General features: G+C 35.6%; 16 protein-coding genes and 3 pseudogenes across 19 annotated transcripts, besides 5 other annotated features; 7 read left to right on the forward strand and 12 right to left on the reverse strand.

Moving 5' to 3' along the window:
- Positions 1 to 18963: part of a mobile genetic element that runs on past the window's edge.
- On the forward strand, positions 10 to 1218 carry TVAGG3_0793080 (uncharacterized protein; the record flags this gene model as incomplete). The annotated part of the gene is made up of 1 exon (XM_051247004.1): positions 10 to 1218. A coding segment is annotated over one exon (1209 nt), but the record flags the coding sequence as incomplete, so codon positions are not given.
- TVAGG3_0793090 (DNA/RNA polymerases family) lies at positions 1297 to 2148 on the forward strand (the record flags this gene model as incomplete). The annotated part of the gene is made up of 1 exon (XM_051247005.1): positions 1297 to 2148. One exon carries the CDS (start codon positions 1297 to 1299, stop codon positions 2146 to 2148), a length of 852 nt encoding a protein of 283 aa, XP_051082480.1.
- TVAGG3_0793100 (uncharacterized protein) lies at positions 2294 to 2554 on the forward strand (the record flags this gene model as incomplete). Its single annotated transcript, XM_051247006.1, has 1 exon — positions 2294 to 2554. The coding sequence occupies one exon, from the start codon at positions 2294 to 2296 to the stop codon at positions 2552 to 2554; it is 261 nt and encodes an 86-aa protein (XP_051082481.1).
- TVAGG3_0793110 lies at positions 2691 to 3297 on the reverse strand (annotated as a pseudogene). Its single transcript has one exon. A coding segment is annotated over exon 1 (607 nt).
- On the reverse strand, positions 3603 to 3914 carry TVAGG3_0793120 (uncharacterized protein; the record flags this gene model as incomplete). The annotated part of the gene is made up of 1 exon (XM_051247007.1): positions 3603 to 3914. A coding segment is annotated over one exon (312 nt), but the record flags the coding sequence as incomplete, so codon positions are not given.
- TVAGG3_0793130 (uncharacterized protein) lies at positions 3962 to 4327 on the reverse strand (the record flags this gene model as incomplete). The annotated part of the gene is made up of 1 exon (XM_051247008.1): positions 3962 to 4327. One exon carries the CDS (start codon positions 4325 to 4327, stop codon positions 3962 to 3964), a length of 366 nt encoding a protein of 121 aa, XP_051082483.1.
- TVAGG3_0793140 (uncharacterized protein) lies at positions 4810 to 5391 on the forward strand (the record flags this gene model as incomplete). The annotated part of the gene is made up of 1 exon (XM_001287063.1): positions 4810 to 5391. The coding sequence occupies one exon, from the start codon at positions 4810 to 4812 to the stop codon at positions 5389 to 5391; it is 582 nt and encodes a 193-aa protein (XP_001287064.1).
- On the reverse strand, positions 5420 to 5620 carry TVAGG3_0793150 (uncharacterized protein; the record flags this gene model as incomplete). Its single annotated transcript, XM_051247009.1, has 1 exon — positions 5420 to 5620. One exon carries the CDS (start codon positions 5618 to 5620, stop codon positions 5420 to 5422), a length of 201 nt encoding a protein of 66 aa, XP_051082484.1.
- Positions 6143 to 6754, forward strand: TVAGG3_0793160 (organellar and viral DNA polymerase type B; the record flags this gene model as incomplete). Its single annotated transcript, XM_051247010.1, has 1 exon — positions 6143 to 6754. The coding sequence occupies one exon, from the start codon at positions 6143 to 6145 to the stop codon at positions 6752 to 6754; it is 612 nt and encodes a 203-aa protein (XP_051082485.1).
- Positions 6897 to 7729, forward strand: TVAGG3_0793170 (annotated as a pseudogene). Its single transcript has one exon. A coding segment is annotated over exon 1 (833 nt).
- TVAGG3_0793180 (protein of unknown function, DUF4106 family) lies at positions 7746 to 8195 on the reverse strand (the record flags this gene model as incomplete). The annotated part of the gene is made up of 1 exon (XM_051247011.1): positions 7746 to 8195. One exon carries the CDS (start codon positions 8193 to 8195, stop codon positions 7746 to 7748), a length of 450 nt encoding a protein of 149 aa, XP_051082486.1.
- TVAGG3_0793190 (uncharacterized protein) lies at positions 8656 to 9102 on the forward strand (the record flags this gene model as incomplete). The annotated part of the gene is made up of 1 exon (XM_051247012.1): positions 8656 to 9102. One exon carries the CDS (start codon positions 8656 to 8658, stop codon positions 9100 to 9102), a length of 447 nt encoding a protein of 148 aa, XP_051082487.1.
- TVAGG3_0793200 (uncharacterized protein) lies at positions 10018 to 10806 on the reverse strand (the record flags this gene model as incomplete). Its single annotated transcript, XM_051247013.1, has 1 exon — positions 10018 to 10806. A coding segment is annotated over one exon (789 nt), but the record flags the coding sequence as incomplete, so codon positions are not given.
- Positions 10836 to 11255, reverse strand: TVAGG3_0793210 (uncharacterized protein; the record flags this gene model as incomplete). Its single annotated transcript, XM_051247014.1, has 1 exon — positions 10836 to 11255. The coding sequence occupies one exon, from the start codon at positions 11253 to 11255 to the stop codon at positions 10836 to 10838; it is 420 nt and encodes a 139-aa protein (XP_051082489.1).
- TVAGG3_0793220 (protein of unknown function, DUF4106 family) lies at positions 11908 to 12444 on the reverse strand (the record flags this gene model as incomplete). The annotated part of the gene is made up of 1 exon (XM_051247015.1): positions 11908 to 12444. The coding sequence occupies one exon, from the start codon at positions 12442 to 12444 to the stop codon at positions 11908 to 11910; it is 537 nt and encodes a 178-aa protein (XP_051082490.1).
- On the reverse strand, positions 12820 to 13472 carry TVAGG3_0793230 (annotated as a pseudogene). Its single transcript has one exon. A coding segment is annotated over exon 1 (653 nt).
- Positions 14144 to 14427, reverse strand: TVAGG3_0793240 (uncharacterized protein; the record flags this gene model as incomplete). Its single annotated transcript, XM_051247016.1, has 1 exon — positions 14144 to 14427. A coding segment is annotated over one exon (284 nt), but the record flags the coding sequence as incomplete, so codon positions are not given.
- On the reverse strand, positions 15911 to 17104 carry TVAGG3_0793250 (protein of unknown function, DUF4106 family; the record flags this gene model as incomplete). Its single annotated transcript, XM_051247017.1, has 1 exon — positions 15911 to 17104. A coding segment is annotated over one exon (1194 nt), but the record flags the coding sequence as incomplete, so codon positions are not given.
- On the reverse strand, positions 17208 to 17680 carry TVAGG3_0793260 (protein of unknown function, DUF4106 family; the record flags this gene model as incomplete). Its single annotated transcript, XM_051247018.1, has 1 exon — positions 17208 to 17680. A coding segment is annotated over one exon (473 nt), but the record flags the coding sequence as incomplete, so codon positions are not given.
- Positions 18964 to 19054: a mobile genetic element.
- A 332-nt stretch (positions 19055 to 19386) lies between these two features.
- Positions 19387 to 20158: a mobile genetic element.
- Positions 20159 to 20218: a mobile genetic element.
- Positions 20219 to 21778: 1560 nt separating this feature from the next.
- Positions 21779 to 22619: a mobile genetic element.
- Positions 22620 to 22739: the final 120 nt, after the last annotated feature.

Raw genomic sequence — 22739 nt, forward strand, 5'->3', positions numbered from 1 at the left:
CCGTATAGAATGGATAGAAGGTCTGCTAGAATAAAAGCAGAGTTAGAAAGATATGGTTGGAGAGTTTCGAAGAAGTTTAAATATAGGAAGGGAAGACCCATAAAAGTCTATGACAAATTGTCTGGTCTTCGCTACGAAATGGACTTGGAAACAGCACGCGCAAATTATCCAAACAGATTAGAGAGGTTAGAAGAAGAACGTCTTATGGACATGCCTTTCGATGTTACTGAGCCACAGGTTGAAGGACACGACGGCTTTGCCAGATTCTACTGGAAACATGACGAACAATTGCATCCTTTGAGAAGGAAAAAAGGAAAGGGTGAAGACGCACATGCTCCCATGGAAAGAACAAGATATGCATATGAAAAGTATCGCGAGGTTAGAAGTAAAATTACATCTGGTCGAACCTTTACAGTTAACTTTGACGAAGGAAAGAACAAAGAAGGCTTCATGGGAGTACTTGCTGCCATACAAGACGGAAATAAGAAAGGATACAATCTCAGACTAACCGTAACAGATTTAGATGGTCACATTTACTATGCGCATGGCAATGAACAAACAGCCGCACAACTTCTTGACGCTTTCAAGACTACAAAGAGAGAACAAATGTTTGACTCCGACTCAGATATTTTGAATGCAATTGAAGGAATTGCAAGCGTGAAGTTCGAATGGTACCAACCTAACCCTCAAGCAGTCAGACAACATGCTGGATACTTCCCGTTCAGAAATAAGTCTGACATTGACTTAACAAGGTATGGAATTTACAATTCAATTGAAAAAATTGTCAATGAACCTTGTATTCTTACATGTCTCAGGAACTCTGGTCTTGTTACAGATGAGAAGATGAAGTATCTTGAGTCATGTGTGAAAACAAGGTACATTCTCAGAAGTCAATTGACAAAAATTGCACCGTTGGCAAATGTCAATATCCGAGTTAACATTCCGACTGAGAAAGGTTCTTCACATGACGACTATGTTGTTGACTTCAAATTGCCATGGTTGAAGATTGTACTTGTCCACAACCACTTCATGTTGAACGAAAGTCTTACAAACCCATTGTTCGGAAAAGGCAAGTGCAACATTGTCAGAGCTGTTAACATTCTTTTCGAGAAAGGTTTGTTGGAACCAATTCCAGATGACAAGCTGACAGAAACTTTTGTACCAAAAGACGAAACAAATTTTTCATTGTTAGTGAGACCAAAAGTTGTTCCAGACAAAGTTATAGCACAAAAGAAGTACACAGTTCCAAAAGGAGTTGGTTTGTTCGGATACCAACCTGAACCAGAAGAACTTCCAATGAGGTTGCAAGAACTTCAAGATGCTATAAACAAACTTCCATTGAGACATCCAGTCGACGTCAAATTGTATTGGAGAGCATCTGAGCTAGGTCAGAAGGTTTTATATGAAACAGGTTGCTTCGACGATGTTTATGAGATAACAGGAGAAGTTTCTCAAAAGATAAGAGACTCGCTTGAATTTCCACGAACTGGACCGATTGGATGCGACAAGTTCGACTCAAACGAAAAAATATACTATGTCGACCTTAACGCTGCGTACATGAGGTTCGTCCAATATATTCCAACTGGAATTCCAAACGAAGACGGTAAGTTCCCGGGAAGGAACTATACAGTTGGAAAAGTCATACAACAACTATATGATATTAGGAAAGCTTCAAACCCCAAACTTGCAATGACAATCAAATTGCTTATGAATTCGACATGGGGATATTCCATTAAGAAACCTCAAAAGATGAAGAGTAAACACTATGAGAAGGTCGACAACTTTGTTGAAAGGTTTTCTCCTTTTGTTTTGAAGTACGAGTTCACCGAAGGTCAAAATGGCTTAGTAACCACAGTAAAACCTATTGTCGAACATTGGTCTTACCCTCAGTTCGCAAAGGCAGTCCTTGACAACTACAACAAATTCTTCTCCGAGGTCAAATCGAAAGTTGTGGTATACTACGAGAACATTGACGCACTCATGACGAACGAAGAAGGATACAACAAACTCATTGAAATGGGTTTAGTCGGTGAAAAGATGGGTCAATTCAAATTGGACAAAATTTTCACCGAAGTTCATGTAATATCGAAAAGGAAGTACTGGGGTGTTAAAGAAGATGGTGAAATAGTTAAACATTGCATGAAATAAAAAATTTTTATTCGAATTTGAATCGGACAGGTCGAGTTACACCATTCTTGGTCTCAAACTCATATATAACCTGTTTGTTTGTATTTTCGTCGACTATGACACGAGACACGAACATTGACCAAACGGACAAAAAGTGTCATTTCAGATGGTCCCGCAGCCAATCGCATTCGAGCACTTCGAAGAAGCCTTACGTTCCAAGGGAGAGGGTGTCTGGTGCAAGGCAGAGGTCATGAGACTCTACGAGCAGTACATCCTCAATGCCTGGGAGGACAAATCGTCCTTGGATTGGCAATTCTACCAACTCCTCTGGGACGACCTCCTACGCAACTGGGATGACGAAAGAGTCCAATTCAGAGGTCAGGAACTACTTGCAAATTACCTTAATTTAAGCTACTTACGCAACTAAAAACTTAAATTTACTCGGGGTTTCCCCCTAAAATAAAATTTTTTTACTCTTAGAACCACTCGAGGTTCTCCTTACGGTTGTTGAGCTTGTCACCGTCAATGTGTCTGACCTTCGTCTTCTTGTTTGGATTTGGAACCCATTGCATACCGACAAGCCTTCCCATGGAAATTGTACCGTAATTCCGAAGGTAAGGCTCAAGTGTCCCAAGTTGTTGAGGACTGGGGTAAGAACCTTGCCGGTCTCCCTGTTGCGGATTTTGTATGGGTAGGGTTGGGAAATTTCATAACTGTCATCGCAACAAGGGTTGCCCAAACTTCCTTTTCTTCGTGTTTCTCTTCTTCTTCCTCTTCTTCTTCGTGTTTCTCTTCTTCCTCGAAAATTCCTTCTTCAATTTGGTACTCACGAAGTACGGTGTTGCATGTTCTGTCCTTTCCGAGTACCTTCCAGATGGCGTCTATCTCTTCGAAGAAACGGTAGATGAGTCTGGCAAGGTTTTGGTTCTCTTTGTTGTATTGGCGCAAGGTTTCCGCGAAATCGTTCAGGACTTTCTTATTGGAAGCTTGGTTCGTGAGGACTTCGACTTTGAGATTGGTTATCTCTTCCATAAGACTACTTTGGATAGTCTTAATGGTGGTTGTCAGATGAGCGTTCAATTGGGCAATTTGAATTTGAACTGGGCGCTTGTCTGGCAACCTTGAAAGGACATCTGCCATTGAGTTTGGCTTCGGTGCTTGTTCGGACATCGAAAAAATGAAGTGGTTTGAGAATGACGGTTTTACTTCAAAAAGCTTGTTATGACGGTTAAGTCATACAACAAGTTTAAAATAATATCTTGTTCTTCTTCTGAACGTTTGTTGTCTCTTCCGATAAAAGTTTCGAACATGAGAACCAAAAAACGTTTTTTGAGATTGCGGAAGAGTTCAGGCAAACGTTCATATTCTGGATATGTTGGGAGCAGTTCGAAACATCTGAGCTGACTTTCGGACAAAATTGGGACAATGTCAACAAATTCATCTTTGGTCGGATTGCTTGAAGGTAAGTCCCTTACATGTAAGTAGCTCTGGTAAAGTCTTCTCATTTCTGCTAACTTTTGGAGTATAGCTTCGTAGTTTAGAAGTTTTAATTTTAATTGTCTTATTCCACTCTTGACATCTAAACGGTAACTATCCATGAGGTCAAGAGTAGCTTTGGTAGCTTTAAGTGGAGCTATCTGTTCCTTGACTTCTGCAATTTTGGTTGCAATTGTGATTTGAGCTCCTTCAAGTTCGCCGTCTATGTCGTTCTCAACACCTTCAACCATAGCTTGAAACTCTTCATCGGTCCATTGAGTTTGGTGTGGGACGAATTTAACTTGCTTCATTCAAAAATGAAAAAAATGTTTTTACTCAAAGCGTGCCATATAGATGTTTACTGTAAAGGTACGATGTCGCCTTCTGAGGTTATGTAGAACGGTTGACCAGAGAAGTGTAAGAGTCCTCTGAGAATTTGGGCAATTCGTACAGTTGGGTTCTCTCTGTTTGGAAGTTGTATCCACGGACGCTTTGCAAAGAACTTCAAGAGGGTTTCTTTCTTCATCTCTTTTATGTCGTCTACAGGAGTGTTTTCTGGTATTTGCAGGACAATTCCGGTGTCAATTTCAATTTTAAGCGCACTTCTTCCAGACACCCAGCCTGCAATGGTCTTGTTTGACTTCAGATGGCTCAGGTAGTTCCTAACTAGCTCATTTATCTCTATAAGGTAGATTGCCTCATCTGCTGGGTCTATGTCGGTCATTGTTTCAAGACAAGTCTTTTACTTTTTCAAGACAAGTCTTTTATTGTTTCAAGACAAGTCTTTTACTTTTTCAAGACAAGTCTTTTACTTTTTCAAGACAAGTCTTTTACTTTTTCAAGACAAGTCTTTTACTTTTTCAAGACAAGTCTTTTACTTTTTCAAGACAAGACCCGTTATTTTTCAAGAAATTTTTTGGTGTAAAGTTCTCAAATTTGAGAACAGTGGTCTTGATTGAAGACGATACCCGTACTTTTTCAAGACAAGTCTTTCACTTTTTCAAGACAAGTCTTTTACTTTTTCAAGACAAGTCTTTTACTTTTTCAAGACAAGTCTTTTACTTTTTCAAGACAAGTCTTTTATTGTTTCAAGACAAGTCTTTTACTTTTTCAAGACAAGTCTTTTACTTTTTCAAGACAAGTCTTTTATTGTTTCAAGACAAGTCTTTTACTTTTTCAAGACAAGTCTTTTATTGTTTCAAGACAATGTCCGACGTACCACCAACCGAGTCCATTCCCAAGCCAGAGGAACCTAAAGCACCAGCCCCTGCACCTCAGCAACCTCAGTTCCAACAAGGACCTCCACCAAATTACTACCAATTTCCACCTCAATGTTACTACCCACCACAAGGCTTCCCGAACTACCCTCCTCAGCCTATGCCTTACTGCCCTAACCCCTGGATGTTCATGTCAAACCCTCCACCCCAATTCCAATTCCAATCTCAATCCAAGAGAGACCAAGAGTTCGAGGAAGGTCTGAACCGTTTACGCAAAGAGTATGCCACAGCCCCTATGGAAGATGACAGGCTTTCAGTCTCTTCCCTAAAGTCGACCAATTCGACTCGTACCACAGATTCGGTTCGTGACCGTGAAGACTACCTCAAGCAGTCTGAGAGACTCTTCATCTTACAGCCATTTACAGTTGGAGCTCTCAAGAACATGCGCAATTACGAAGGTCAAACACCAGCTGGAGACCGCAAAACAGACGTACTCGCAAGAGCCGTCCAGCTCGTCAAGACAAAGACTGAGATAGTCGACTTCATTCTTGCAGCTTGCCCATACAAGTAAAAAAATAAACAATTACGAGTTAAACTTTTTATTCTTTCTTTTCTGAGTTGTTTAGAGCTGGTTTCTCTTGTAGGAACCTTTCGTACTCTTCCATGGTCATGTAATTGCGAATTTTGTACGCAATTCCAGGTTCGTTGTTTTTGAACCTTACGTATGTAACGCTTCCATCCTCCTCAGGGAAGTAAGCTGCTAACATCTGACCAAGTTTTCTCGGTGACTCGGAGCTCATTAAAAATGTCACTTTTTAAACGTTAAGTTTTTAGTCTTATTTTACCCTTTGTTTGTCAATGTAGTATTGGAGCGCAATTTCTCCAAATTCTCTGTGTCGGAGTTCTTCAGCATTTTCCAAGGTGTACCTGGAGAACTCAAAGAAGTTGTCAAGAACATACTGCCATGCTGCTCTTCTGAGTTCGTCGGTATTTTGGAAGTGTTGCACCTTCGAGTCTTCTGACATGAAAAAAATGACCAAATTTCATTATATAACTGTTATTTTTGACGAAGTGAACTTTTACTCTTCGTAAAAAAAATCCCTAAAATCGTGAAAAATTGCGAGTAGGTAAAAACCCCAGTCGCCAAAACTCATGAAAATCGTGAAATTTCTCTAGACCGAGAATTCTCGGCCTTGCATAAAACACATGAAAATCGTAAAAAAAACTCTATGAAATCATATCTTTTATACAAGATAGAAAAAATAAAATTAACGCTAGTTTTTTTAAAATATTTTTTTTTATTTTGTATGTAAGAACAGGAAATGACAAACACTGAGTTTGAAACAGTCAAAAAGATAGACAATGACACCAAAGTGGTTAGAATTGGTGATTTAAACGTAAGATACTCAAAGAAATACAACAAATATTCTTTGTCAGACATTCTAACACCATCTGGAAAGAAAACATGGCATTGGGTTGGAATTGCTTCAACTCAGAAAATTTTGACAAGAAATCCTGAGCTTATGATATCGGTAAGATTCTGTGGAACTACAGCATATCTCATCGACAAAAGTCTTATACCGATAGTTTTGTTATGGATTGACCCAGTTGTTGGATATAATTTCATAACATATGGTTCATTCGATACGGAACGTTGCTGTGAAGGCTTACTTTACATCGTTCAGAAACCGAAGGACTTCAATACAAAGAGATATAAGATAGGAAGAACATATAATATAACTCAAAGATATGACAGTACAGTCAATAGAGTTAAGGTTGTGTTTGTTAACGATATGAGAGCTGCTGAAACAGAACTACTTGAAAAGTTTGAGAAAATGTATGGTGCTCCCACGAAAGGTAAAGAAACGTTTGAAGTAGATGAGATAGAGAAAGCTGTAAAATTATTTGACGAAGTTGCTGAAAAATACATGTAAAGCGTTTATTTTTGGTTTTTTGTGAAAGTCAGAAAATAACGCTAATTTTATTTTTATTTTATTTTTTATTTTATTTTTTATTTTATTTTTTATTTTATTTTATTTTTTATTTTGTATATAAGAACAGAAATGTCAACAACAGAGAACACAACAACTGCTATCGTTCATGAAGCCATAAGTGAAGAATATGAGTGGGTTCAGTATAACAAACAACTCCGTCTCATTCGTTCGGTCAAAGATGACATGTACCAAATGCAAAGTATTTTGAATGCATGTTTTGCTCCAGATACTAAACACGCAGACGACTGGTTCAAAAACCAAAGCACACAAGAACTTTTGAGTGAAATTTCTCTAGACCGAGAATTCTCGGCCTTGCATAAAACACATGAAAATCGTAAAAATTTGCCAATAAATTTAAGAGGATATTATGTACATAGACTTCTTGTAAATGCTGTTGCAATGTGGGCTTCACCTCGTTACGCTTGGTATATTTTCAGACTTCTTGACGAAATTCATAGACAAGAACGTGAAGAGATGGAAAAGAAACTTCAAGCAAAAGATGAAGTCATTGAAGCAAAAGATGAAGTCATTGAATCCAAAGACAAAAACATACAGAAAAGAATACCACGTTCGGTACCAAAAGGAAAGGAAAAGAACTATAAGTATATGATTTATACTGAAGAGATGGAAAATGAAGAAGACAGAGATATGGTTATGTTGCATTTAGTCAGAAGAAACAACAAAAGCTTTTACGACCTTGCTAAGATTTACAAATCTGACAGAAATTGGTTCTATCGCGAAAACTTACCGATTTCAATGACACCAAATGAAGATGTTAAACAGATAGTTCAAGATACTTTACCTCAAACACACTATGATATGAAAGGTTGTACAATACTTACATTCAAAGAAGACTTACCGCTACTGAAGGAAAAAATAACAGAGTATTTTGACAACTTCAAAGAAGAAGAGTAAATGAACTCTTTATTTTTTACGCTTGACTTTTTACAATTTGAACTTTGTTTGCGTAGATGTGAATTCTGAAAGAAGTATGAGGGTCTTGTATGACTTTGTACTTCTCCCATAGTTCATGTCTGTCAAACTTACCTGCCATGGACTCTTTCATAAGTTCCATGAAATCGTCTTCGGACAATCCGGGGAAAAGTACAATGTCAGTAAGTATTCTCTTTACATCCTTACTTAAACTCTTGGCTGTCTGTACACAAATGACAACAGAGATGTTAAAGTGTCTGAGCTTCTTAAGAATTCGACACATGTCTTGTTCTCTGTTCTTTAACAAAGGATGAGAAGCAAAGTCATCTAAGATAAGAAGACACCTATGAGGGTAAGTCTTCCAATCGTAAGATTGCAATTTCTTCGAAAGGTACTCAATCTCTTTCTGTTTGTTTCTGAAGTGTTTCTTCTCTAATATTCTCTGCATTTCCTCATTTGGGTCTTTAAACTTCGAGTTATATACTCATTTATAGCATTGTACTTCAAAACTCTTCTTTGGTACTTCTTTATCCAATCTAACAACTCAGAGTCTTTTATACATACTAACTTAGACTTTTTTATAATATCTTTGAACGAATTGACGGTTTGGTCAAATTGACCAGAAGTACTACAAATGACTACTAACTCATAGAATGGGTTCTTCTCATCTAGTTCTTGTTGTTGTGCAGCCATTTTAAGATAAGTGAAAGTCTTACCCGACCCAGGTGGTGCAATTAGACCTGTTATACCATTCTGAGCAAATAGAACTTGTCATGTATGGGTTTTATCTGAGCATTTTCCAACTTCCTCTTGTTCTTATTTAAAACATTCTCAAATTTCTTGTCAATGTCAGCAAACTTTTTTTCTAACATATTTTTAGAAAAATTAAAATTTTTATCTTTTAGGAAATGTCTAGCGATTTCGCTATCTATATTCGAGACAAGCTTTTCGACAGCAAAACATCTGTCGACCATAAAATCTTACATAGTGTAAACAAGAAAGGTGAATTTGTTCTAAAGTTCTGTTTCTGGGAATATGACAAGAACCATAAAACCTTAAGCAGAGAAGTCTTAAAATTTGTCAATGACAGACTTGTTGACAGAGATGACGCCTCTTGGAGAGATGAAGTCCAACAAAACTTCTTAGAATGCAAAGAAGACACATGCGCTGTTCTTGAAAATGAAATAGAAAACAGAATAGAAGAGCTATTAAATGACAAAGCACTTTTACAAAAATATGGTTCTGAGAAGTTTGACATAACTCCACCAGAAAAGAAGAAGAGAGAAAAGAAAGAAAAGAAAGTAGAAGAAGAGAAGAAAGAACCAGAGCCAGAGAAAAAGAAATTTGACATGTAAAAATAAAATTTTATTTTTAGAACATTTCTGGGTCAATGTCAATGTTCTCTTCCTCTTTAGGAGCAAACACTGGCTTAGACTCTAAAATCTTTTTACCCAATTTACCTTGAACTTCTCAACTTTAGACTCATAATATTCATAGTCGTCTGCTTTCTTTGGTTCATAAGGTATAACAAGTTTGTATGCTTTGCCTTCTTTAAGGTTTGAAAACCTTCTGTCAAAACTTTCTTTGACTGTTAACAAACCTTCTATGTCTAAGTCTTCAAATTTCGCACCATTTTTAGTCACAATAGCAAACTTAACTGGTTCGATGTTCCAAACTTTGTCAAATGTAGACTTTTCAAAATGGTAGAAGTAAACATTCAAATATGTGAATGGGTCTAGTTCTTCTTTAAGTCCTGACATGTACTTGTTGACTGAGATGAATTTTGTCATCTTTTCTATCGGATAAAAAAAATATTTTTTTTAAAATTTACTCAGAAAAATTTTTCTTTGTATATACACCATTCTGTACGTCTAAAAGATTTTTGACATTTGCCAAGAATGTTCGTTTAGAAGCTGCCATATAACCATACTCTTGACAATACTGTTTATACGAATCGTACAATGACCTTTCATCTAAACACTCAAAGTAGTTCATCTAAACAGTTCATATACACTCTTGTTTGCTTCTAACAATGTTTGTCTCTCTTCGGTATGTGGAATTTGTCTTGGATTGAACTTTGAAATATCTAATGTCATGAAATATGAGAACAAGTGGTTGTAAAAGTCAGATGTCAAAGTTTCTGCTAAGTCGTCAAAATATTCTGTATCTTGCATATGAGAATCTGACGTTCTGACAACTACATATCTTCTGTCAGAACTTTCTAACTTCATCGGAACGGCGTTGTTTGAAACCATGATGAAATTTGCAACATTTTCACAAACTCTTTGGTCTCTATACTTTCTTTCAACAACTCCAACTTTGTCTGTTATAAGACTCTTCAAAGCATCTGAGTTTAAAACTTTTGTTGTATCTATACTTTGAAGTTCGTTACATACTATAAGTTTCATATTCTCTATTGAAGAGTTAAATTTACCGCAGATGTTTTCTAAGTTTGTCATATTAGGGTTCGAATAGCCCTCTAACAGTTTGCATAAGATATCTGTAAAGAAAGTGTTCTTACCTGTTCCTTGTTTTCCAATTATGATGAGAGCAGTTTCATTTTTAGCACTTGGATGTTGTAAGATGTTTGCAAACCAACATAAGATATACTCATAGACTCTTTCGTTTCCATTGCATATAATTTCTTTGACATGGTCTAACCAAGCTTCTATAACATTTTCTTTCCATTCTACTTGTTCGTATTTATATCCAGTGAAGATAGAATAGAAGTTTGGAGAAGGTGTATAGAACTTTATACCACGAACTGAAAAATCTTCTAACTTTGACAATAAGATATCCCAAGCATCTAACATCTTCATACCAACTTGTACGACTTTTATTTTCTTAAGTTTCTGTTTACATTCTTGTTCTGAAACTATTGTCGCTCTTGGTTTGTTAAAGACTACATCCCATTCTTTCATGACATAACATTCTGGGGCAGAGTCGACGTAAATGACTAAACGTTTCAAATTCTCGACTGCTTTGTTATAGTCTCTAAATGGACACATATTTCTGAACGCTTGGAAGTCATAAAAATCTGAAACGTCTATTCTGTACATTTTTTTATAAAAATAAAAAAAATATTTTTTTATTCTTGAGCTATTTGTTGTTCTTGACTTTGTTGTTGCATTTGTTCCATTTGTTGCATTTGTTGTTCTTGAGCTATTTGTTGTTGAAGTTGTTCTTGTAGTACAATACTTTCACCAGTTGCATCTTCCAATTCGAAACTTTCTGCCGTCATTGACAAATACATAGGACATAAAAGTTTTACAGGAACAAAGTTTGCGTCAACTAAGGTTAAGTTTATGTTTGCTAAAGTGTTTGAGTTTACTAAAGCTGAAAACTCTGCATTCGAATGAACAATAGGCAAACCAGCAGAGAAAGTGTTGTTTATACGCATGAGTATCTTTTGGTCATAGTAGTTTCTGTCGACATTCGAATAGCACTTTGAACCTAAGTTTGAAACAATATATAAAATAGGTGTACTTAAAGTCAATGGAACAGACATTCCTTGTATGACACCTTTTCCTGTTATAGGAAACTGTTGGTAGTAAAAACCAGATATAAGTTTTGTATTATAGCTCATATCGTTTATACTAAACTCAGTCGGACATCCAAACATAATGAAACCTGCTCTAGTTGCAGCACATGTTACATCCGTCCTTAAAGTATTAAATAAGTCAACAAAACCTGTTGGTGGTATATCTGAGTAAGTATCTTCAAAGGAGTATTTTTTACCATTCACAACAACAAAGTCTTCTGGTGTCAAAAGAGCAAAACAGGCTTTAGTCGTCATCGTGTTTAAGGTCAGTTTACAATATCGTCCTTGAGGACTTTGTAAGTTTGTTGTTATAGAATTATATGACTCAGGGTTTTTAGTCGTAATAGTATAAACCACTATGTCTTCTGCCATTTACATATATTTAAAAGTTTTTCTGAAAGTGGAGAAGAACTTCATCTAAACTTTCACATGGCGTTTCTTGAAGTTCTCTGTCTAAGAAGTTCAAATATTTTGTAAAGACATAGAACTTTCCTTTGTCTACACGAACAAACAAAACAGGGTCTTTCATATCGTTCAAAAGTGTGTAAAGTCCTTTACATGAAATAAAGTCTATATTGTTTTTCTTCAAACATCTTTCAAGAAGTTTTGACATTTTTACTTAGCAAACAAACTTTAATGAAATGTTGTGGTCGTCAAATATTTTTATGACGTCTGGGAAACTATATTTTAAGTTCAACGTTTCACCTCCTTTCATAACGTATATCTTGTCAATGACATTGTATGAAACACCACAGCAAGCAATGTCGGGTTCTATTTCTTTGATGTTTATATCGTCTGCCTCTGTCAAAAGTTTCAATAGTTCTTTCAAAATTTCATGAGGTGCAATGACATATGAGTTCACTTTTACAGGGTTGTGTTCGACCAAGTTTAACATTAGACCTAAAGCTTGACAAATCTTCTCCTGAGTTTTAAGTTTGTCTTTAAGTTGTTGGTAGTCGTTTCGAATATCTGCAACAGAACTTAAGTCTCTGCTAACTTCAGGGTATGTTGGTTGTTCTTTTACAGGAACTATTGTTATACCATCTTCGTCTTCGTATGGTTTCCCCACTTCAACATCTCTTTCTTTGACATTGACAACAACACTTTGACTGTTTGTTTGAGTTGGTGAATTTAACTTCACATCTGCCACCGCCATTAAACCTTTTGAAACACTTACGCTTCTATTTTTCGGAAATGACATTTTACTTAGAATAAAAAGATGGACGTATTTGAGTATCTCTTCGAATTGAAGCAAAACAAAGTTTACACACACAAACAATACAAGTTCATTGATAGAATAGTTCTTTATACAAACAATGGAAAATGTTATAGAATAGCAGTCTTTGCTGAACCAAAATATTTTCATAAAGCAAAGAAAGTTGGTATAACCGAGATGGTGAAAGTTCTTGAAGCAGACAAAAATATAACAACAAAACTGACCGATATTTCTAAAGGAAAGTTTTAATACAATATTATATCAAAACTGGCGTACTGTCAATATTTGACGGAGAGAAGTCAGTTCAAGAACAACTTACTGACCTGCTGCCAAAATCTGCTCGATGGAAGCTGTCGTTATGCCAATCTGAGGAGCCCCAGCAGGTTTCATCGAACGAATCTTCAAAAGAGCATCTTCCGTGAAAAGTGCTATTGGTTTTGTAAACTTCTTTGCTTTCAATTCATCTGGACCGTCTCTGTCACCAGTATATTGTATTTGAACTGTACCAACAGTTGAAATACCACCCATAAAATCTTCTGAGTCAGCAAATGGAATGCCAAGCCAAAAGTTTGAACGGTCTCCATTTGTATATTGAGTTTTTGAGCTCCTGTATGAGTCCATACTTTCACATATGGCATAATAGAACTTTGCATTTCAGGGTTAATGGTTGTTGTGAAGTTGTTGTTAAAGTTCATAGCATCTAATGTCAAGTTGTATGACCTCATATCCTCAACTGTAGAATATTCTTCTCTTGGATAGTATTTGCCATCTATGTTTATATGATATTTAATACCGGGGTTGTAGAAGCAAGAATAGTCATTTATAGTTCGTCTGAACAGTACAAACATAGTATCTGCATGTTTCATTGCAGTTGTTAAGGCAATATCTGTTCTTGCACCTGGGTTAGCACTTTGGTTTCCAACTTCACCTGCAAAGTCTTTGACAGATATTTGGTGTATAGGGAACATAAGTGGAACTGCAATATATTTGGCAGCTAAAGCATTTGAAATATCTGGGTCCAACATATAGACTGCAAGTCTGCTTTCTATTCTCTTGCATTCAAACTTTTCGCATGTGAACTTAACTGGGTCCCAAGCAGTTCCAGCAGCATTGAAATAATAGTTTACTTCAGTGTTGAGGTTTGAGAAACCAAAGTCTAAGTCAACTTTGTCTTTGCAAAAGTCGGCGAATGACATTTTATTTGTTCCCACTACTTCTGTAAGAGTGAATGGGTCTTGTGTTGGTGCAATGACTAAGTTATTTTTGCTTGGAGTAAGTTCAATAGAAATTTTTCCTGCCCAGTTTGGCAAGTATCTTAAAAACCTGAAGATGAGGAAAGATGACAAAGGAACTCTAAGTTTCAGTTTTACTTTAGTGGACAGCATTTCCATCTGAACCAGAAAGGTTAACATAAACTCCTGGAACGTTAGGGTCAAGTCTTCTTATTTTCTCAATAGTTGCATACTGGTCTGTTTGTTCTCTAGCTTGTGGTTGTACTGAGTTTCTCAAAGCGAACCATTCATAGTTTGCCCATGTTACTGTTTGAACTAAGTCAGAGTTAGAATATATCTTATATCCCATGAAAACTTCTGGAGCATATTGGTATCCGACATAGAAAATTCCATTGCAACCTTTCTTGTCAGACAACTTGGCAGAAGGTTTTATTTCAATGTCTTGTTCCACGTATAAGAAAGAGTTGTCAATAGAAATAATATGAAACCTGTCGCAAGCAATATCTACTGTTGTTGAAGAACCTTCTCCAAACTCACCTACGTTTCCATAAGAAACAGCAGTTGTATATTCGTAAGTTCCAGGAACTATTTCTGACCTTCTAATGGCATTGTCGCATTCGTTATACCATTCGGAAACATTTCCATTCATAGCATCCAAAACTGTTGGCGTTATATTCTGAGCGGCGTACATTTCATATGGGTAAAAATATAGAATAGTTGGATTTATATGTCATAATAGAACCCACGTGGACCAAGCTTTACTTTCTTCCTGACTGAGTTTTTAACTCTTCTTTTTCCTTCATTGCCCTCTGCTTCAAGTTGTTGCATCTTTGCCTCATGTTCATCTAGTATGTTGCAAATTTTCCATGCCCTTTTTGCCTTTGGGCTCTGGTCGCCCATCTCAGGTAACCTATATCCTAGAAAGAGTTTGTCATAGTTTGTATTTGAGTCTTTGCGTATTGTTTGCATGACTCTTTCCTGAGTTTCCGGTTCAAGCTCTTCAAACAGTGCCTGTCCATATGGAATAAGCTCGTTTCCAAATATATGTTTTTGTAGCCATTCTGGTTTTCTTTCCATGTTACCAACTATATCTTTTGTGAATGGGAAAGCTTTTACCCAATCTTTCAGTCTTGCGTCGTTTATTTCTGTAGTTGGTTTTATTTTGTCAAGGAACATGTTTTTCAATACTAACATTTCATTTGGTACTGTCCATTTGAGTTTACTTAAATATTCATCCCTTCTCGGTTCATTGTCTGCAAAGTAAGTTTTTATGACATTTTGTAAACTTTCGTTTGCAAGGTCATGTACAATAGGTTCTCTTCCTTCTCTCTCCCTAACTCTCTTTCTAAACTCTTCACCAAATATACCATCTTTATGGTTCTGTGTAGTTCTTTGAGATAAATGTTCTAGAACGTCAGGTTTATATTTCCATCAGCCATGTTCATTTCATACTGGTCCAAAATATCTGCATGTTTCATATCTTTCAATGGCATTAAAGCCGCGCTTAAAATACCAGCTATATCTCGTTCACCATTGACTTCCATTGCGTCTACAACTTCTTGGAATTGTGGTTGTAAGTTTATGAACCACCTATCCGGATTAGCTTTATGACCCCATCTCATTGTAGTTCCATCGTCTGCAGAAACAAAAGTAGGTTTGTTTCCATCTTGGTTAGGTTCTGAATGAACTTTAAACAATGTTTCATTTCTATATGTTTTCTTGAAATTTAACCTTTTATTTTCACCGAGTTCATCCAAAGATTGAACGTTAAATGCTCGTAAGTAAAAAGGGTTGTTGTATTTGTGTACATTTTCTTTCAGTACTTCCATTCTATGCTGAATATTTTCATCTGGTGTTGGAGTCTTTTGTATGTCGGCAAACATTTTTCGATATTCTTCTACTATGTCAGCCGAATTTTTTTTAGACTCTTGGAAATATTCCATATTCTCCGCATACACTTGTTGAGGGTCAAGATTTTTCGGCTGTTCCAAATCTTCATCTAGTTCTGTGAGGTTAGTTTCCAAAGGAGGGACTTGTTCGTTTCCTTCAGGCTCTTCTAGCTGTTGTTGCTGAACTATTTCTTCCATGTCTGGTTGTATCTGAACTAGTTCTTCCTGTGGAGTTTCTTGTACCTCATCTGCTGGCATTTCATATATTCCGAGACCGTTTTCAACAATTTCCCTATCTACGTCATCCGCATTCATAAGCTTTTGTTCTTTCGTTCCGTCTCTATTTTTTACGCGTTTCATGACGAAAGTTGAATTGTCATTTAGCTCTGACATCAAATATCTCGGAGTAAATTCATCCATGTCATTTGGATGATATGCTATTAAATCATATCCCTTAGCGAGCTTGTATTTTCCAGGTTTGAGATTATATCCGTTTTGGTGCTGAGCCATAAAGCTAAATAGGTTCGGGTCAGTATTTCCATCCTTGAACTTTCCAATAGCTTCTTTATATCTGTCACTAAAGTCAACAGTATCTGGGAAACCACACTCTTCTTTAAGCATTTTTAAGAATTCTTGGTTTCCTTGTTCTCTACTTCTTTTATGTCCTTGCTCTGTTTGTGGTTGTTGTTGTGCAGGGTTTTGAACTGTTGGTTGCTGTGCAGGGTTCTGAACTGTTGGTTGCTGTGCTGGTTGTGGAGGTGGTTGTTGTGCAGGGTTTTGAACTGTTGGTTGTTGTGCATGCCTGTGTCTGTGTCCATGTGACGATGTAAATGTTTTAGGTAGTCCTGGTGCAGGTGCTTCTCTTGGAGGGTTTGGTGGTATATAAGTTCCACCAGCTGGCACATATGTTCCATCTGCAGCGTAATGTCCTACCTGACTTTTCGTTTTTAAGAAAGCATTTACTAGGTCTGTTTTGGTCTGTTGTAACTCTTTTTCTTGACTTTCCACAACAGTTGCTCTAACGGCGTCATAGGCACTTTGAACTGCCTGTCTCGTTGCTGCATCTGTTATTTTCGTCATATTTTGTGCTACTTCTTTTAACTCTTTGTCGAAACCTTCAGACTTCAGTTTCTTTCCAGATGAGAAGTCGTTCACTAGTTTCACCTTACTATGAAGAGCTTCGAAGGCATTCTTAAAGTCAGCATTCATTAAAGCTTCATTTGAACTGTCTTCATCCGCTTGTATTTTTGTCCTTATTGACCCTATGAGTTGGGCTGCTTTAGCGTTGGCTTGGGCATCTAACCAGTCATTGTTGGCTTTTATATATTCTGCGCTTTTCATTGCCTTTTGCATAGCCGCGTCGTTATTTTTACTTTCTTGTGCTAAGTTTTCATACTGTACGGTTTGGTTTTGCAACTGTAAAAGTTTTTCTGCCTTTACATTTGCTTCAACTTCTTTTTTATACTCATCGCTATCCATATATGTCTTCAGGGCTTTTTGTTTTATTTCTTCATCTTTCAGTACTTTCTATTGAGTAGTATGGTTTTTCAAATTTATAACATCTTGTTCCATTTTTGCTACTTCTGCTGCTTTTTCTGACACTTTTTTCGCATATTCCTCTGTACTTAGTTCTTTCAGTTGTTCTTCTTTCTTCTTTTTCTCTACGTTTAACTCATTGAGTTTCTTTGTGTGTCTGTCATATTCTAGTTTCTTTTCGTTTTCACTTATTTGTTTCTGTATGTCTATGTTTGACTTTTTGACATCTGTTATTTGATTTTTGAGTGAACTCAAATTCATTTGACTTTGAGGGTTATAAGCTGTTCCATCTGCAGCTCCACCATAGCCTGCCATTTTCGCTAAAAGTGCCGCTCTTAAACCTCCACTCTGTGCACCAACAACTCGGTTTAAAAGCATAGGATTGCTTGACATTTGTTGCAACATAGTGGGGTCATTCAGCATTTGTTGTTGCAACTGTTGTTGTGGTGTCAGTTTTACTATTGGATGTTTCAATGCTCTCTTCCTCTTACGTATATTCTTACGTAGCTTACGTGGCATTTTAAGTGAAGTTAAAAAGCGGTTTTTGACAGATGTTTATATGACACTTTTTGTTCAGCACAAAAAACTACTCGGTCAAAGTGTTGTCAGTTTTGTAAAATAACCGTCCTATCTCAATCTATAAGGGAAAAAGGCTTCTCAAAGTATACTTCCTTGGAACGCCTGTAACTTTTCCTGTAGCGACGATAGACCCTTACTTGTCCGGACAAAGCTGTACTATTTTGAGTGCTCTACAAAAAAGTCAACGGCGACGACTCTCAAAAACCGTTGTGTAAAAAGTTTTACCGTTGGACAAAAAAGTATATATAGAAAACAAAAAACGTTTATAGTTCATTCAATATTTGAGATGGAACGGTTTGCCAACGGTAACTATTAAATAAAATAAAAAAATAGAGGGGGTTACCGTTGACGAAAACGGTTTATCTCAAACTCTTATTTGAAAAAAATAAAGTGGTTGGCCTTTTTCACTTCATTTTAGCTCAATGTCATACCAAGACAGTAGCGATTCCGATTCAACTATCCAGGAAGAGGATTATCATCCTACACGGTCACTCCCAGTCCCAGATGACACTCCAAAGACTCGCTTTGACCCCGAGCAATCTAACTTCCAATTGCGCCAACAATTGCAGTCAAAAGCTGATGAATACATGGCTTCTTCTATAGAAGAAAGTATAGAACAGACCTCAGAGTATTCTACAGCTCTTGGTCAACTAGTTTCGGCGACAGTCCAATTCGAACAAATTTGTTCGAATTCAATTCAATATGCAGACGAACTTGTCCGCTATTGTCCCACTCTTGTAAGAGTACTTCAAGAACGACTCTTCAACCAGTTGCTTCCTACCTTACGCAGCCCAATTCAAATTCAATTTGCCCGTGCAGCCATAAACTTCACTCCGTACTCGTACAGCTATGACCAGGATGAACTAGCTGACGAGTACGGAGCCGAAAATGTTGCCTGGGTTTTTCGCACAACTCCTTGCGAATTCCAAGTTGAAATTGTCAACCATTTCCTCGTTCGTACTATTTCGTTACAGAATGAAGACAACGAAAGAGATGGAGTCATTCCAGGTGACCGTGTGAGAGTCATTTTCCAACGCAAAAGTGGACAAGAAATTGTATTCGAAGAATTGGTTTGCATATTCTTTAGCAATGGTCAAGCCTACTGGGAAGGAAACTTGGTATTAGTCCCCGGTGAAACCATTTCTGTTTCATCGGATTTGAACCATCCATACAAGATATGGTTCAATTACGTTGCATATAACGCAGAAGACCCGAACTTTGACTCAGAATAAAAACTTCATTTTATACTAACATCTTCGGGGCTAGAGGGCACGAAGTGCCTGGAAGCCCCAATACCTTTTTTTTTTTTTTTTTGCAGCCGAAGCACACTCACAAATTACTCTCAATATCCACTCAAATCATACAAAGTTTTGTTGAATAGTTTGATATAAAGACAAAAAATTTACAATTTTTAATTAAATCCGAACAATCTTACATATGCAGCCGAAGCACACTCACAAATTACTCTCAATATCCACTCAAATCATACAAAGTTTTATATTTTCATTTTATTGTTTCTTAATAAAGAATTTACTTTAATATTCTTAATTGTTTTCTTTTTTATATTTAATTTTCGATATCTATTTTAAAAAACTTATACAAATTCGAGTCAGCTAATAATTTAATTGAAAAAATAAAAAGAAAACGAGTGCGGGACAAATTTGCCAGGTGTCACTTTTTCAATAACCTTAAATTACGCTTTTCTAATTTTTAAAAAATAACCTTAAATTATATTTGAAGAAATTATGTCTATGATATATGTTTTATGCTAGAATCTTGGAGTTTTCATGCACTACACAAGAGCTCCAAGGTTCCAAGAGTGAATGCTCAATAGCAATTATAGAGATGTACCTTTTCAAAATGACTTTTACTGATTAAATTTAATCAATAGAAGACATTTTGAAAAGGTACCTCTACAATTAGATATACAAGAGATTCAAAGCTTCATTTCAGATAGATTTGAAACTTTGAAACTCTTGGTAGATTTTGAGTGAATGCTGACAATCATCTTTGAGAAGGTTTTCTTAAAGAAAACCTTCTCAAAGAGGTTACTCAGGAGCCCTGAGGCTCCCTTTCGTAATGATTGGGAGCCTTGGGGCTCCTGAGACGAAGAATGGCTTCGCCGAATCTTTGATCAGCAGAGGCCAAATGAAAAGGCCTCTGCTGATGGATTCTCAGGAGCCCTGAGGCTCCCTTTCGTAATGATTGGGAGCCTTGGGGCTCCTGAGACGAAGAATGGCTTCGCCGAATCTTTGATCAGCAGAGGCCAAATGAAAAGGCCTCTGCTGATGGATTCTCAGGAGCCCTGAGGCTCCCTTTCGTAATGATTGGGAGCCTTGGGGCTCCTGCAGCAGAGTATCGCTCCGCTCCATTAAATTTTTTAAAAAAAGTGCCGTGTGGCAAATTTGTCCTGTTCCCCATCTTTATTATTTTTTTTATTCCTTTGAAAAGTGACACTGGATAGTTTGTCCCTTTCTCAAAAGAAAACATATAATTTTTAATCCGTCTAATTGAATAAGCAATATTATAAATATTATGTTAAACGGTTAATTTTTTCTCAAAAAAAATTATTTCGAATTTCCGAAATTTTTGACATTTTGGCTGAGAACTATGGTCTGCGAGGTACTGATTCTATCCATGTACCTCGCAGACTATAGTTCTCTATATGGCGCCGAAAATTTTTGGTGAAATGTCGTCGCATTTCACCAAAAATTTTTCGGCGCCATAGGAAGAATTGGAGGGTGTGAGATACTATTACATGCTATAGTACTCACACCCTCCAACTCCCAATCAAAATCGCATAAAATTTGCTACTTATCTTCAGATTACCTCCCATTATAAAATATATCATTGCTATCTCATCGTACTATATTTCCACCCTATTGTATTTAAAAATATAAAATTTTTTGATAATATATTTTTATATCTTGAATTTTCAAACAATATATTCACAGATAATATAATGGGAAATCTATCTCAACCTAGCCTTCAAGTACCAAACTCCTGCTTGCATTCTCACTCACAAATATTAAACATCCATCTCCAAAAAACTAAATTCTTCACAATTTTTTAAAATTGAGAACATAAAAAACGTATGCATTCAATAATTTAAGATACTAACAAATATTAAAAACTTCAAAATATCAGATATTAACGTTTTTCAATTAAAAAAATATCATTTTGCTTTTCAATTCGAACATAAATCTTAAATATTTTTAATTAATATCTGACTTACAGCATTATTATCCATTTATAAATCTGACAAATAAATGACAAAACCATCAGAAATAGTGTCACTTTTGTCAAAAGTGAAGTCACACTATTTTTCATGCACAACAATAATTCATTAGAATATGATAATGCACATTGTAACAGAATAGAACAATCACCAAATTTTTTTTGAAATTAAAAACTAAAATTAACAAGTATGAAGTAATCTAACCAAAAAAGATATTTAAAAGAATTTTGGAAAAAACAGAATAAGGATAATGATATTATTTTAGATACACAATCGATGTACTGAAGAATAATCCGGTAAAATGATGATATAAAATTAGATTATTTTACAAGTAGCTAAAAGAATAAAACTATAATATAAAATAAATGAAGTTTAATGAAACAATAAAGGTTAAATAAATAATAAAGATTTTTATTTTATATCAGTATTGAGAAGAAGTAACAGCTGACACTTGGTAGACAACTTCTTTATGTCTAGAAAATTCTATCTTGCCTTTTATTTTTTTTCTCGCTGTGAAACGTATTCGGTCATTTTTTTAAAAATTAATTTTTTGTTAGAGATAAGAGCTAAAACTCGGTAAACAACTTCTTTATGTCTAGAAAATTCTATCTTGCCTTTTATTTTTTTCTCGCTGTGAAACGTATTCGGTCATTTTTTTAAAAATTAATTTTTTGTTAGAGATAAGAGCTAAAACTCGGTAAACAACTTCTTTATGTCTAGAAAATTCTATCTTGCCTTTTATTTTTTTCTCGCTGTGAAACGTATTCGGTCATTTTTTTAAAAATTAATTTTTTGTTAGAGATAAGAGCTAAAACTCGGTAAACAACTTCTTTATGTCTAGAAAATTCTATCTTGCCTTTTATTTTTTTCTCGCTGTGAAACGTATTCGGTCATTTTTTTAAAAATTAATTTTTTGTTAGAGATAAGAGCTAAAACTCGGTAAACAACTTCTTTATGTCTAGAAAATTCTATCTTGCCTTTTATTTTTTTCTCGCTGTGAAACGTATTCGGTCATTTTTTTAAAAATTAATTTTTTGTTAGAGATAAGAGTTAAAACTTTGCAGACAACTCCCCCATGTCTAGCAAATTTAACATTCGTCTCCCATTTTTATATATTTGGTTTAGAATGTTCGAAAATGCGTAATATGGTCATTAATATTAATTGAAAAGAACCTTGAATTAATTCAATCTGATCTCACAAAATATTTTAAATTACAAACTTTGTAGTTTGAATAGATAATTAGTATTAAACTCAAATAACTAGTTTATTTTTGAATAAAAATTATTTGAATTTATTCAATTTTGTGAATTTTCCTTCAAAAATCAAGTTTAAATATCTTATTTGCCATATAATTATAAATACAATGAAACATATTCGAAATTGAAAAGAATGACTTTTTCTGTTCTTTCAATCATTCAATTTGAATTTTGCAATATTGGATTTCTCATTGAATAGCTATTAAAAACAACAAGCAATTTAACTTACATTCAAATTTATTTGTGTTATATTCAATCTTCTAAAAACTTATAATTTTCGGCTATAGCATGATTATATGCTATATAATATAATAAACCTATAATAGTATCATTCTTTCAATTATTTGAAGAGAAAACCGAAAAAATCTATTTTCGGTCTATAACATCTGAACGACTTTGTTATCAATACGGGATTTAAAAGAACTCAATAGGTACAACGATGCATTCATGGACTCATCGTTTCCAATATTGATGAAAATAGAGATATGCTATCGGAATTCCATG

This window comes from Trichomonas vaginalis, chromosome VI (genome assembly GCF_026262505.1).
Source record: "Trichomonas vaginalis G3 chromosome VI, whole genome shotgun sequence".
Lineage (NCBI taxonomy): Eukaryota > Parabasalia > Trichomonadida > Trichomonadidae > Trichomonas > Trichomonas vaginalis.